We start from the raw sequence: 15,920 nt of genomic DNA on the forward strand, positions 1-15,920 counted from the left end.
ATGTGGGAAGACGGCAAGGGGTGAGGGAAGCAAGGCCAGAGAGGGAACCACGAAGTGAGGGAGGAAAGAATGTAGAGAGGAAGAGAAGGCGGCGCTGAAGATTGGTGGAGAGGACGCTGAGGTTGGAAGGAGGTGATGGAAGTAGAGAGAAGATGGCAGTATTGGGGTGGAGGGTGGGTGGGAGTGGGGTGAGAGGAGTGGCGGGGGGTGATCGAGCTGGTGACTGGACGGGGGGGGGTGGAAGCCGGAGGTGTGCGAGGGGCAGACTGGAGGGGGGGCATATGTGTAAGGGGTGGAGAGGCACGGAACATGTAGGAAAAGGAAGTGAGTGGAGAAGACGGAAAGAGAGATGGAAGGGTGAAGGTCTGGGAGAAAGACGAAGAGAGAGAAGGGGGTATGGGGTGATGGAGGGAGAGGGGAAGCAAGCATAGGGGGAGTCAGAGGACCGAGGAAGAAACCAGCGATGGGTGGAGAGCAGGGGGTGATTCAAGGAATCAGGAAACAGGTGCGGGAGGGGGGGCAGGGTGGGAAGAGGGGGCGTGGACAAGGGTGTGGGGAGGGGGTGTAGGAGGCAGGGAAAGTTTGGGGCGGGGGAGATTTGAGACTCTCCACGGGTTCTCTCTGTGACTTTTGGAGAAGCCGGAGGGGGGGGGGGGGGCATAGAGAGTGGGGGGGGGGGGGCTTTATAAACTGGGGGAGAGGCTTTGTTTTTACTCCCCTCCCACTGCACCCCACAGCAGTCCCGGACTGGAGAGAGGGCGGCGCAGAGCCCTGCCGGGCGAGAACTGGGGGATGCATCCGTACAGAAGGGGCGATGCCCTCGGAGGGCAGGGGGGGGGGGGGGGATGTGTCCCTGCAGAAGGGGGGTAAACCGGCAGAGCAGGGGGAGAGTTGTCTGCACAGATAACCGAATTTCTCACGTTGACTTGGCTCGTCTCCTTCTAGTGGCCAGTGCATTCATGGAGCGCCTTGAAGCCTGCAGCCAGTCGATGTTACCAGCATTCATCCTCGTGCTGCGCTGCCTGATGCCCGTTGATGCCCGCTTCCACTCCCCCGGGGCACCTCCCTTTCTGCACTTGTTGCACCAGCCTCCCACCTGTCCCGGCTTCGTTTAGCGCTCAGCTGCCTGCTGTCAACCCGCTGAGCTACCAGCCCAAAGTCCCAGCGCCCACCGTGGCTGAACCAGAAGCAGGTGAGACGTGTCACCGCCGCTGCGTGATCGACCCTCTGGCACCAGCTGTTATACATTGAAGACTGCCCCCACAGTGCCAACGCTAGCCTCCGGCGCAGCTGTGCAAACAACACATCTGAAATATTCAGACTGTCCCTAACTACCCACCTGTTGCCACTCTCTGTACCATATGCCATCTGCGCCCTGGTATCCCTTCCAATGTGTGACTGTCAAAGTGCCACCAGCTCTATGTGCCCACTTACCCTCGAGTGAGTTTATCTTCCACCCTCTAAATCCGGTGAAAGGTTCTGTGGGAGGCTCAGGTGTGCCAAGAATGCCAACTTAGCTCCCAGTGCGCCCAGTGCCTCCTGCACCGCCCTGTGCCAGGCGTGTCTTAAGTTTCAGTATCTTACAGCATGTCGACTTAGCTGGCAGTGTGCCCATGTGCTTCATCTGTGCCAGGGTCTTCTTGTGTCTCTGTACTTTGAAGTATGCCAGGTTGGCGCGCAGTCTGCCCACTGGCGGTGCCCCCGTACACCGCTCCGATGCCAGGGCTGATATTACGTCTACTTGACGCCCTTTGTGCCCGCTGGCTGTGCTCCGTGTGCTCTACCAGTGCCAGGATCGCGAGACTGTGAGAGGCACAAAGCGCCAACATGGCAAGGAAGGGACCGCAGCGCCTCGGGGGTAGCGCCTCAACAGTGACCGTCTAGAGTTTGAAGACCTTGAAGCGCGCCATCGGTGAGCCGAAGTAGGCACAGAGACTGCCAGGCGCACCCTCGTTTCCAACGGGCACCCTACTGTAAAGAACCGAACCCTGAAGTCCCCCCCCTCCCCCCCCCCCCCCCGTGCATGGGGTACAGATACTGGCCCCCAAACTCGAGCAACCCCTCGGGACCAAAACCGCGCTGTATAGCACCGAACCTGGAAGTCACCCCCGCGTAGGGGCACAAATCGGGATTTCAGTGACTGGCAGAGGAAGAGGGAGAAAAGACTCGAATTTTTTTGCAGCCTGGCAGCGAAGTGTCCTCGCGCCCCAGTGCCCTTCCGGTGCCCCCAGGCACCCCCTCACACTCAGGGGCCGTCATAAATGTAAACATTGGCACCGGACTGAATTCGGAGACTCCGAGGATGCCCAATGGCAGCACCCACGTAACATGAAGGTTGTTGATGCTATGAACTGGTAAGGTACCAGCATGGCACAGGGGCCACCACCCTGGGCATCACCAGTGTCTTAGAGGCGGCTCTTTACTCGGTGACTTCTCTTGAACTGGTGGGCTCTCGCTGGAGGGGCTGGCAAGGAGGCGGCTGGGCTCCGGTGTGCCCCGTGCCAGCTCGTTGGGGCTCGGCTCGTCCACTGGGGGGTTGGGCTCCTGCTCACCGAACACCACCGCGGCGCCCATGGAAGGCTGGGACTCAGCAGCCGAGAACCGCAGCTGGACGGAGGGGCCATGGCTGAACGGGTCTGGGGCGGGGAATGGGACGGACGACGGGGCGCCCCCCTTCCTGACCGACGCCTGGCTGGTGCCTCTCTTCTTCGCGCTCATCATGCTGGTGGGACTCATCGGCAACTCCATGGTCATCTTCGTCGTCTCCAAGCACCGGCAGATGAGGACGGCCACCAACTTCTACATAGGTGAGGAGCGAGAGGTGCGGGAGGTACGGGATACGGGGTACCGCGCGCGGCTGATGAGGACAGGCACCAACCACAGGGCGCGGCAGTGAGGAGAAGCACAACTTCTACATAGGTGAGGTGCAGGGGGTACAGGGGTACGGGGTACCGCGCGTGGATCATGAGGACAGGTACGAACTACAGGGGCACAGGGTACCACGTGCGGCAGTGAGGAGAGGCACAGCGACTACATAGGTGAGAAGAGGTACGGGAGGTACAGGAGTACGGGGTACCGCGCGCTGCAGTGGGGACGGCCACCACCAACTTCTACATAGGTGAGGAGCGGGAGGTACGAGGGTGCGGAAGGTACGGGAGGTACAGGGGTACGGTGTACCGCGCGTGGCAGTGGGCACAGACAACTTCTACATAGGTGAGAAGAGGTACGGGAGGTACAGGGGTACGGGGTACCGCGCGCGGCCGATGAGGACAGCCATCAACTTCTATATAGGTGAGGAGCAGGAGGTACGGGGGTACGGGGTACCGCGCGCGGCTGATTAGGACAGCCACCAACTACAGGGGTACAGGGTACCTCGTGCGGCCGTGAGGAGAGGCACAACTTGTACATAGGTGAGGAGCGGGAGGTACGAGGGTGCGGAAGGTACGGGAGGTACAGGGGTACGGTGTACCGCGCGTGGCAGTGGGCACAGACAACTTCTACATAGGTGAGAAGAGGTACGGGAGGTAGAGGGGTACGGGGTACCGCGCGCGGCTGATGAGGACGGCCACCAACTTCTACATAGGTGAGGAGCGGGAGGTACGGGGGTACGGATACCGCGCGCGGCTGATGAGGACAGGTTCCCACTTCAGGGGTACAGGATACCACGTGCGGCAGTGAGGAGAGGCACAGCGACTACATAGGTGAGGATCGGGGTACAGGGGTACGGGGTACTGCGCGCACCAGTGAGGACACGCACAACTTCTGCATAGGTGAGAAGAGGTACTGAAGGTAAGGGGTATGGGGTACCGCGGCAGATGAGGACAGGCACAACTTCTGCATAGCCGAGGAGCGGGAGGGACAAGGGTACGGGCAGCGCGGCACGCAGCATTGAGGACAGCCACCCAGCTTCGACATAGGTGGGGAGCGGGGGTACAGGGTAGCGCGCGCGGCAGTGAGGAGAGGCACAACTTCTACATAGGTGAGCCACGGGAGGTACGGGGCTGGAGGGTACCGCGCGCGGCAGTGAGGAGAGGCACAACTTCTACATAGGTGAGGAGCGGGACGGGATGTACTGGGGTGCAGGGTACCGTGCGCGGCATTGGGGACAGGTACACCTTCTGCATAGGTGAGAAGAGGTACGGAAGGTACAGGGGTACGGGGTACCGCTCGCGGCAGTGGGGACAGCCACCAACCTCTGCATAGGTTAGGAGCTGGAGGTACAGGGGTACATGGTACCGCGCACGGCTGTGAGGACAGGCACAACTTCCACATAAGTGAGGAGCGATGCTGGAGGTACTGGGGGTACGGGGAGCCGCGCGCGGTGGTTGGGTCAGCCACCAACGTTTGCATAGGTAAGGAGAGGGAGGTATGGGGCACCGCGCGCGGCGGATGAGGACAGATACAACTTCTACATAAGTGAGGAGCGGTACGGGAGGTACGGGGGTAAGAGGCACCATGCACGAAAGAGAGGGCAACCGCCACTCCTACATAGGTACATAAGCGCGGAGAGGTACGGGATACCATGCACGGCAGACCAGGACAGCCACCACCTTCTACATTGGGGAGGAGAGGTACGGGAGGCGCGTGGAGGGGTACAGAGATGCATCCAAGAAATGGACAGCCACCAACTGCTACGCATTTGAGGAGGAGAGGGATACGGGGCACAGTGCAAGCACGGCAGATACGTACCGCCACCGGCCTCTACTTAGATGATGAATGGAGGCGAAGTACTGGGGCAGGAAGAATAACAGGTAATTATCACCTCAACCGACTACATGGGTACGGTGAGGACTGAGGACTACATATCCCAGAATTCCCTGAAGAGAACAGCCTCCAGCACTAGAGAGGGCACGGAAGGGGTACACGGGCACTGAGATGAGGGCCGATATAAACTTCTATATCGGCGTGGAGTAGGACCGGGGGTACAGGAGGGGCCGAGGAGGGCCGACAGCAGCTCTGGGGTACGGGGTATAGAGAGGAGTAGTACAGGGGTACAGGCGGAGGGGACAAGAGGCACTGTGGGGCATATTATCAAGACAGGCGATAAGTAAAAGTATCGCTGCTTTAGAGGCAGAAAACTGCCGCTAAAGCCGTGATAATTGGCTTGATAATAAGCTCTATGGAATTCGAAATGAGGGCCCTGTTAGATGTGAAGGACATCTAACACGGGGTTCAATTGGAATCCCAGAGAGCATATTATCAAGCCCATTATCGCCGCATTAGCGGCAGTTTTCTGCCTCTAAAGAGGCAATACTTTTATTGCCTGTCTCGATAATATGCCCCCTGTGTGCCTGCCGGCGAAGGCTGACAGCAGCTCTGCACAGGTGTAGAGAAAAAAGCCAGGAGCAGACCCCCGGACTTTGGCCAACTACCGGCCCATATCTCTGCTTCCCTACATGGCCAAACTACTTGAAGCCCACGTAGCCAAAAACCTGTCGGCCTTCCTGGAACAATCAGACTACCTGGACACTCAATCAGGCAGGGCTTCGCCCTGCGAATTCCACGGAATCTGTTGTATTATCAGTCATGGACCACCAACGAGCAAAAGCGGATGGAGGATCCCCCCAAGCACTCGTGCTTCTTGATCTCTCCGCGGCGTTTGACACGGTCGACCACAACATCTTGGTCGACCGGGTCATGGAGGCAGGAATCCAAGCACCAGCTCTTAAATGGATAAGCCCCTTCCTAAACAACCGCTATCAAGCGGTCCGTTCGGGAAACTTCACAGCTTCCAAGATTAAAAACACATGTGGTGTTCCCCAAGGCTCTTCCCTCTCTCGCCACTTATTCAACCTCTACCTTCTCCCACTCATCCATGCACTTAAGGAAATGAAAATTCAAACCTTCAACTACGCTGACGATCTTCAGTTAATCTTCTCAATCAACAATTCCCCCAATACTGTTCACGATTTTCAGACAACAATGCTGTTCATCCAGGACTGGATGAACAGCAATCATCTTAAATTGAATCCGGATAAAATGGAGTCGCAATACAGTCGACTGTTATAAATCAATTCCAATGCCTCATGAGCCTCTGGAACGTTGGGATCCCCGTGCAGATTCGCTACGAAAGTCTAGAGGAAACTGCTTCCTGACTGCCCCATACGCGGCTGCGCTGAGAGTGCCAGCAGTCGACTGTATTGCGACTACTGGCATAATTTGTAGGTACATATTAGAACCTGCACTATATCTCACTTTTGTAAATTTAAACAACTTTTAATTAGTGAAACGTGAGTAAGGTGGGGATTTGTGTACCCTGTCCTGAAGAAGGAGCCCAGTCTCCGAAACATGTTGACACACACACATGGGAGGTAATGCGCATTGCCCTGCATAATACACCTCCTTATTCTGCACGTTTTTAATAGCGCCTGCCCGGGGGCCATTTGAAAATATTTCTGACCCCACGAGCCAAGCCCTTTTTAAACATCACTCACTGTAGAACCCCACCACTCACACACAAGTAACCCTCACACACACCACACATAGTCATCAGTTGAAAGTGCTCCCGCGTAGTCGTAGGTCGAAGCACGCCGCATCCCGTAGAGGGGTGCGAAGACTCCAATGGTGAAGCATGACACCAAGGGGTCCTTTTTGTGTGTGAGGGGTATTTTACAAACATAGGTTGCTCCAAACCAGAGCAGGGAAACCCTTTCATTGTAAACAGTGGATTCTTTTTGCTTATATAAGAGATGCTACAACAACATTCATTCAATTGGGCGCAGTTGGAGTACCACTATGTCCTGCAACTCCATTCTGTCTCACAACAATTAAGAAAGCAGAAACATCACATACCCTTAGTAAAACTACAAATAATGTTATTACAAGATAAAATGCATATAATCATCTCACAGAAGTGAAAATGAAAAAACCGCAAGCATTGAGCGAGGTGATGATTTTGACGCCCTTCCTAACCTAGGTGAGAACCAAGCAGATGCCTTGAACACAAAGAACACATCCTGCTGAACGATTGGGGGTGGTCCCATCCTCGGAGGACCAACCCAAGCACAGTTGTGGACAAAAATACAATCCCAACCAATGGCCCTGCAAAGCATTATGGGACAATATTCTAGAGTGCAGTGAATATTATAGTATCCAATATCAAAACATTCCTCAAGGGTCAGGCTCTCAGCTGAGAGCTAATACTATAATATTCGCTGCACTCTAGAATCTTGCCCCTTAATGCTTTGCTGGGCCTTTGGTTGGCATTGTATTTTTGCCCATAGCTTTGCTTGGGGTGGTCCTAGGAGGATGGGACCACCACAATCAGTGAGCATGATATGCTCTTTGTGTTCAAGGCATCTGCTTGCCCTCCCCCTAGGTAAGGGATGATCCCAAAATCATCACCTCTCTCGTTGCCTGATGTTTTTCAAAGTTCACTTTTGTGAATTGGTTATATGCTTTTTATTTAGCATGTAAAGTTAAAGTTGATTTATCAAAGGGTCGTGGGTACAGTAGGTCACTCCATTGCATGGCGGAGTAGGATTTATGCATTCATTCTGTGTTATCAATGAAAATGTCAATCTTTAGTGGAGTTCATTGCCCAGGGTTAAGTATTACCTGCTGCCCAAACTAGTCTAAATTGCCACACTTGTGGGAGTGTGATGGTTAATAGTTGTGTTGCTACTGTCACTGGCATAATGGCACGGAACCCTGACACTTATTTGTATTTTTTTTACAAATTAAGCACTGCTAGAGACCGAAGGCTTCCGCTCGAGATAGGTGATATCTACTCAGAGAAGTGATGTACACTGTGGAGAAATTAGTAGGCCTGCGGGAAATCAGAGTAATTTTACTAATTACTCGTTACTCTAGCAATGCAAAATTACAGCATCACATCAGAGTAATTTGGGTGAAAAATCCTAACCTGGAGTAGAGAAACAGCAAACTAAGAAAGAGTGAGGGGCTACTGGCTACTGCTGTTGGCGTCCTGTAGCGTTTAGTTCTATTTTCATGCCTCCTTGGGCCCATTTTGAACTTGATAGAGCATTTTTTACTAAGAATATAGCGCTAAATGCTTGATTATGCTCCTCACACAAGTACCCATATTTACAAGTAATTTTGTGGCACTAAGGAGAAATTATGCCAGAGAGAATTATGTCAGTTCAGCCCTCTTCTAGAGATGAGGGGTACTGTTCATGCTGGAGTGGTGATGTGTACGCAGAGTACCAATGTGTCCTGGGCAACTGATGAATGCTGGAGAGATTAGGCTACTGTGAAGTACTGACACATCCTGGGAAGGTGATGGACACTGGAGAGTAGAGATGGGGTGCACTGTGAAGTAATCATGCTACTGGGGTGATGTCTTTTGGGGAGACACAAGACAAGGTGCAATTAGGTGCACTGTGGAGAGTGGAGGAGACAATAGGAGAAATTGTGTACTGGTAAGAGGTGAGATGTACTTGGGAGTGGTGAGGTATAGTCATGAGAGATGAGGTGCTTGGGAGGGGTGAGGCAGAGTGAGGAGAGATGAGATGTACTTGGGAGGGTGAGGTATAGTCAGGAGAGATGAGGTACTTGGGAGGGGTGAGGAGAGACGAGATGTACTTGGGAGTGTGAGGTACAAGGAGGAGAGATGAGGTGTACTTGGGAGGGATGAGGTATAGTCAGGAGAGATGAGATGTACTTGGGAGGGATGAGGCACAGTGAGGAGAGATGAGATGTACTTGGGAGGGTGAGGTATAGTCAGGGGAGATGAGGTACTTGGGAGGGGTGAGGAGAGACGAGATGTACTTGGGAGTGTGAGGTACAAGGAGGAGAGATGAGGTGTACTTGGGAGGGATGAGGCACAGTGAGGAGAGATGAGATGTACTTGGGAGGGTGAGGTATAGTCAGGAGAGCTGAGATGTACTTGGGAGGGATGAGGCACAGTGAGGAGAGATGAGGTATACCGGACAATAGATGAGATGGGCTGGACAGAGGTGAGGTATATTAGCAAGATATCTTGTGTACTGAGGTGTAGTGATATTGGGGAAATTGAGATCAGAGCAAGAAACAAATCATACTGATAAAGGAAGGGTGCTGGAGGAAAAGGAGCTGTACTGGAGAGATGAGACCTATGTGGAGGGAGAAGAAGCAGTAGTGGAGAGAACAGAAGGGAAGTCTCCAATCTGGCTCTAGATTTACTTCTTCTTGATGTCTCGCTTTCTCTGGCCTAATGATACAACCAGAGTGATCTATTTCGCCCTCACTCCTGCAATTGCCTTGCTCCTCCCAGCACTTATTTTGAAACGCGGGACCATTTTCCTGATGATGACCTGAAATCAATCAGGTTGAAACACAGTCGACTACCCAGCATAGAAATTTGGTGCTGTTGTGGTCAGTTAATTTACACTGAATTCTACAGACCATTTTGTATATATTTATCTTGTATTTTTGACCACTTTTGTAACTCTCCTTACGCCTTGCGCCATTCACACTGTTATTGTTCACCCCTGTGTCACTGTGCTGCACCCTATCACTAGCACACTCAGTGCTCACTTGTGTGTTATGGTCACTGTATATTTAATTGTACTGTAGTGCTGTCATAACTACTTACAAATAATAATTCCTTCACCCTACCCTATTCAGTGTGGTCCCCCTTCCTTTGTTTCCATACCCTATGTGATTTACTGATCGTCTGGAGACAGGACTGGGTTGAAAGGGATAGTTGAGCACTTCTAAAGGTTCCTTTCAAGTCACCCCTTCATCAAACATATTTTTGAGTATAAGTACTAGAGCATTGAACACTAGTTTTAAACCGCGTGGCACTTGTAACCAGACGCTGCTGGCTCTACATTCTGCACTTTGCCAAAGAATGCTGTGCTGCCAGTAGGAACTGCTATTTGGACTTCTTGCTTTGCTGGTCCGACCTGCTGCCTGCTAGGCTGCTGGAGAGACTACCACTCTACAACTGAACTTTTGTGATGGCCTGCCTGTTTGCTGCTCTGTTTGTGCCCCAAGTGTTCTGCAAGGGCGTGCTGGCTTTCCTACTGTTCTTGCTATCTCAGGACCAGAAAAGATTGCATTTAAGCCCCTCTGCCATGGGCCTCTGCCTTTTGGGAGTCCAGCAGCTGCAGGCTAATTGAGGAGCTGTGGTCCACTACTCCTCATCTTCTAATCTACATTAGCGCAGGGTGAGCGCTGGTCAGAGCACGTGTTGAGCGTGCCTCATAACCCCAGATATCGCTGAGCACCCATGTGCTCCACACAGATGCCGCAGTGCTGAGGAGGGCCTTGTTGGCGCTGCCCCACCTGTTGCCATGGCAACAAGAGCACAGATGAGGTTACGTGGCTGCAAGCCAACCACGTGTGGAGACAGATCACTGTGTGCCAATCCCTGTAGCTCTAAGGTGTAACGTGGAGAGCCTGCCTCATCAGGGCCCCTCTTAGCAGGTGGTGGACTGCCTAAACTTCCATATGGACCAGCCAGCTCGGACCGCCGCCGCTTGGCTGCTGCAACCATTTCCCCTTGTGGCTTCCTTGGAGAGAAGTGTTGTTGTCGTGACCAGGGGTGGACCAGGTTTCCGAGGCTCATCCGCCCGGCCCTGCTCCAGCGTTTCCTGATGAGGCAGATCTCCTAAGATTGACCCAATCACCACGATGGGCCTATGGGTGAGTGAGCCCTGGGGGAGTCGCACAGCCGACCCGCATTACCATTGCGGGAGGCACTGTTTTCTGTCACCAAGAGGACGGGACCCAGTGACCACAAAGGGCACCAGATTCGCCAATGTTTAGGGGGCAGGGTTCTGGCCCCACCCTAAGGAAGTTTGTTGCTAAGGGGGCACTTGATCATGGTTGGCCCTATGGAGTGAAACCTCAACCAAGGGCTCCAGAGCGTGGCGTGCAACCACTGCTAGGAACTTACCTGACCTAGGAAAACTTTGGATTACCATATTACAAGTACTAGGCTTGCAGGTGCTCCTGTGCCCTACGTTTTGTACCTGATTACCATATAAGGTTCAGGAGGTATTAGGCACGCTGTGCACTATGGTTTTATGTTGATATGTTGTGATTTATGTGCTTTTCCCTAGCTTAACTGGCATTGCATGCACTAATGGTATGATGCTTGTCATTTTTTTCTTGCCTGGTTCGGAAAAATGAGTACTTTGGGCCCGATTCACAGAACTAACTTAAGACAAAATCCTAAACTTACTACTTTTGGTATTCACAGAAGTTAGGATTTTGTCTTAAGTTTGTCTTAAGACAGACTTAAGACAGACTTAAGTTAGGATTTTGTCTTAAGTCTGTTTTAAGTCAGTCTTAAGACAAACAAAATCCTAACTTCTGTGAATAGCAAAAGTAGTAAGTTTAGGATTTTGTCTTAAGTTACTTCTGTGAATCGGGCCCTATCTGAGTTACTGCATAGCATGCACATTTATGATTCAGGTCATTTTTGTCCGGTGTTGTACACAATATAATTTATATATGTTTATATAATCCTGTGTGGAGTCTTTTTTGTGGTGTATTCATTGTTTTGTTGTGTGAGTGAGTTGGACAAACTCTTTACACATTGCCTCTGATGATAAGCCTGCCTGCTCTGTGCCAAGCTACCAAATGATGAGAAAAGGATATCTTTGGGGTGTAACTGACTTGCCCTGACTGGTGGTGGTGGTGGGTTCTGTCTGGCTGAGTTGCACACCCAAGCCAACCAGACGCCCCATTTCTAACAGGACCCTAAAGGTTAGATATAGGGGTCTCAACCATTAACTTTAGATGAATGAGAATCGACTCTTAAAGTTGAAGAGGACCCAACCCTTAAGCTTAGATGCAGGAGATCCTTAAATTTAGATGAAGGGGAATCTTCAATTTAAAGGAAGGCATCCCTTACGTTTAGATGAAGGGGGCCCATAGGTTTAGGCGAAGGGGCCCGAGCTTTAAGTATTGATGAAGGGGACCCTTAAGTTTATGTGAAGGGTACCTTACATTTAGATGAAGAGGACCATTAAGTTTAGATGAAGGGGTGGTTAAAGTTCAGATTATGCCTGGGAGGAATTTCAATTACACTGGAGTAAACAGAGTAAGTTTGGTAATTCGGCGTTACTCATTGACGTGGAATTGCAGATAATAATGAGCCCGATTCACAGAACGAACTTAAGACTCAATCCTAAACTTACAACTATTTTGGTATTCACAAAATGCACTTACTACTTTTGGCATTCACAGAATGAACTTATTACTTTTGATATTCACAGAAGTTAGGATTTTGTCTTAAGTCTGTCTTAAGTCTGTCTTAAGTTTGTCTTAAGACAAACTTAAGACAAAATCCTAACTTCTGTGAATACCAAAAGTAGTAAGTTCATTCTGTGAATGCCAAAATAGTAGTAAGTTTAGGATTGAGTCTTAAGTTCATTCTGTGAATAGGGCCCAATGTCATTAGGCCTGCTTACACAATTAAGAGTAATTTTTAGGGAAAACATCTTACTGCAAGAGAACATCTAGCAAGTGTGACTGGCTTCTCGTGCTGCTGTCTTTGCTCTATTGCATTTAGCGTAATTTTCTTAGTCCAAAATGAATCCTTATGTCTATTTTGGATGCAAGGGTGCATGTTACGCAAAGAAACGTGCCCTACGTGTTAAGTTGGGGGAAAACGCTGCCTAGGTACAAGTTTAGCGAGCACAAGCAGATGGCTTCACGAGCGATTAATGTTTTAATGCATTTAGCGCTATTTCTTACTACAAAATGCACACGCCTGTCCATTTTGAATGTGAGGGAGCATTTTTGTGCTAAGAAAATAGCGCTAAATACACAATTCCACTAACTGCGTAATTCTGCATAATCTTGCTGAATCATGGGGCAATTCTCTATGATTACACTACATAGAACTATGCAATTTATTCCCACCCTTAACTTTAGCTGAAGGGAACCCATGCGTTTAAATGAAGGATCATCTTCTGTTTAGATGAAGGGCACTCACCTTTCTGTTTAGACGAAGGTGACACTAAGATAAACCATTTGCGCTCAACTTTTGTTTATAAAAAACTAGCAGCCCGTTCCGACGTTGTCCGGGTATGAATTGCTGCCGGCCAGTAGTATATTGTTTCGTAGGATTTCGTTTTGATGGCATTTCTTATCTGTGACAGGCTTGTGAAACGCTCCGATTCACAGTGCACTGCTGATGCACTTAAGAGTGCGCGTTCAGTAGTGTGTGAACTCGAGTTTCCCTACTTTATTTTTCCTTGCAATATTATATAGCGCAAACTCGACAACATGCCATGAGCACAATTTACATTACAGAAGAACACATTCATTTGTGGTAGTCACGGGGAGACACAGTGATTTGCCTGAAATCACAGGATGCTGAGCTGATGCCGAGATTCGAACGTAGCTCCCCAGCTCTAAAGTTCGCAATTCTAGAACTTGTGGCGGGAGGTGTGTCTAAAAGTGTATGTCGGTGCTGGCCATCAATGAAAGAGACCTGTGCATTTTTCAAATTGGTGGTGAAAAAATATGAGTATGTTGCTGGAGATGTGGGCCGCTGTGCCACTAATGTACTTACCAGGGGAGGGTAAACACCCATTATTCCGCAAATTTCTTTCCGCATACCATCACTCCGCATACTTTCATTACGAAAGTACCATGGCTCCTCAATGCATGGCATTACATTTTATATGCTTTTACCACGCATACATTTACAACAAAATTCGTTGTAAATGCATGAATGGTAAAAGCATGTTTTTTTTAAATGTTTGGATAAGGTAAGTATGGGTATAGGGGTATATGTTTTGGAGTACTGAGGTGTATGTTTTGTGGTGTTTTTGGTATTTTAAGGGTTCAGATATAGTTTTGGGTTATGGGGTACAGGGGTAGTTTTAAGGTTTAGGGATAGGTATGGGTTTTGGGGTACAGGGGTATTTTTAGGGTTCAGGGCTAGGTTTGGGATTTGGTGTATAGCGGTATTTTTAGGGTTCAGGGGTAGGTATGGGTTTTGGGGCACGGGGGTATTTTAGGGTTCAGGGGTAGGTTTGGGTTTTGGAGTACAGGGGTATTTTTAGGTTTCATGGCTAGGTTTGGGTTTTGGGGTACAGGCGTATTTTAAGGGTTCAGGGCTAGGTTTGGGTTTTGAGGTACAGGGTTATTTTTAGGTTTCATGGCTAGGTTTGGGTTTTGGGGTACAGGCGTATTTTAAGGGTTCAGGGCTAGGTTTGGGTTTTGGGGTACGGGGTATTTTTAGGGGTCAGGGCTAGGTTTGGGTTTTGGGGTACAGGGGTATTTTAGGGTTCAGGGGTAGGTTTGGGTTTTGAGGTACAGGGTTATTTTTAGGTTTCAGGGCTAGGTTTGGGTTTTGGGGTACAGGGGTATTTTTAGGGTTCAGGGGTAGGTTTGGGTTTTGGGGTACAAGGGTATTTTAAGGATTCAGGGCTAGGTTTGGGTTTTGGGGTACAGGGGTATTTTAGGGTTCAGGGGTAGGTCTGGGTTTTGGGGTACAGTGGTATTTTTAGGAATCAGGGCTAAGTTTGGGTTTTGGGGTACAGGGGTATTTTTAGGGTTCAGGGGTAGGTTTGGGTTTTGAGGTACAGGGGTATTTATAGGGTTCAGGGCTAGGTTTGGGTTTTGGGGTACAGGGGTATTTTTAGGGTTTAGGGGTAGGTTTGGGTTTTGGGGTACAGGGTATATTGATAGGGTTAAGATGGGTTAGTGTTTACGGGTGTTGGGGTATTTTAAGGAGTACGGGTGGGTTATGATTATGGGGTACAGGGGTATTTAAAGGGAGCAGGGTGGGATTAGCACACTATATGAGACATGGCATGAAGGGCAGAACGTACCAGCGTTTGTCACGCCCCCAGCACACGCCCACAGCACAACGCAGACACGCCCACAAGGGACTACTTTGCTGGCACGGTTCTTTTACCTTTTAAATGTATCTGGTGGGCGTCTGCTATTGGGTGTTGTGTTTGGTGCTGTGGTTCCTGAGATTACCCGCCTCAAAGGTTTGGGCTCTCTCTTTATTATATTAGTATGGATGAAATAGCATGGCCAGGTTAAGGTACGGAGGAGAGGAAAGGGTGTAATTAGGTTGAATGTGAAGTTTAGAGTGAAGAATATACCATCTCTATTGTGAGTGTGAGGTACTCAGATAATGATAGTTCATGGTCAGTGTGACTGTGAGGTACTGAAGTAAGGAAAGGGCATAGGTGAGATAAATATAAGGTAGTGAGAAAGGAAGGGGCACAGCAGACGTTTGTGTCTGACAGTGAAAGAGCAGTTCTGTTTGCAAGGCCAATGCAAGTGCAAGATACTGATATGAGGCAAGTGCAAGGACTGGGAGAATGGAGTGGAATGAGGTGCAGAGAAAAATAGTTGGAGTAAGTTTGAGGTACAGTGGCGAAGAGAGTATATGGTTGGGGTGAATCTGTGTTAATTTCATTTGGTGAAGAAAAGGCAAATTCTGTGTGATTTGCTGACATTTCACCACAAGGCAAACACCGACACTCTTTTGACTCTAGTGTTTGCACCACAATGATTGCATTATTCAGGGTGTCTCCCGATGCTCCGATTCCCCTACGCTGCCTATGGGCATTATGCCACCCCCATCTGCAGCGCTGTTTACTCAGGCGCTCCAGTCCCGGAGGGGAAATGTCCGTCAGTATAATGAGTGCCACAAAAAGTTGGCATACTGTCCTGTGTGCGGCGGGAGCAGAGTAGTTTGGGTGTGGGGTACAGACAGAAGAGCGGCGTTAAAAATTATCGCCAGTTTAGCCTGGAGAATTCCAATAGAAGTCCATGTTCTGGTGTTAACCTGGGCTTATATTGGAATTCTCAAGGGCATATTATCAAGCTCATTATCGACGCTTTAGCAGCAGTTTTCTGCTGCTAAACCAGCAAAAGTTTTAACGCCGTCCTTGATAATATGCCCCGTAGATAGTTCCATTAGAGCCATGTTCATGACACAATTGATGGGATCAGGTCATGTGTATAGCTCAATGTAGAGTAATGCCGTCTTT

At 50.0% G+C, this 15,920-nt stretch overlaps 1 protein-coding gene across 1 annotated transcript in view; it reads left to right on the forward strand.

The window, feature by feature from the left end:
* Positions 1-2,454: 2,454 nt before the first annotated feature.
* Positions 2,455-15,920, forward strand: part of LOC147736462 (G protein-coupled receptor 54-like) — a 116,126-nt gene continuing 102,660 nt past the window's right edge. Inside the window, exon 1 of the mRNA XM_086953756.1 lies at positions 2,455-2,807. Coding sequence (XP_086809882.1) covers positions 2,573-2,807 — 235 coding nt within the window. The 5' untranslated portion in view covers positions 2,455-2,572. The remainder of the gene's footprint in view (positions 2,808-15,920) is intronic.

The sequence above is a fragment of the Lissotriton vulgaris genome, chromosome 1_2, assembly GCF_964263255.1.
Source record: "Lissotriton vulgaris chromosome 1_2, aLisVul1.2, whole genome shotgun sequence".
Lineage (NCBI taxonomy): Eukaryota > Metazoa > Chordata > Amphibia > Caudata > Salamandridae > Lissotriton > Lissotriton vulgaris.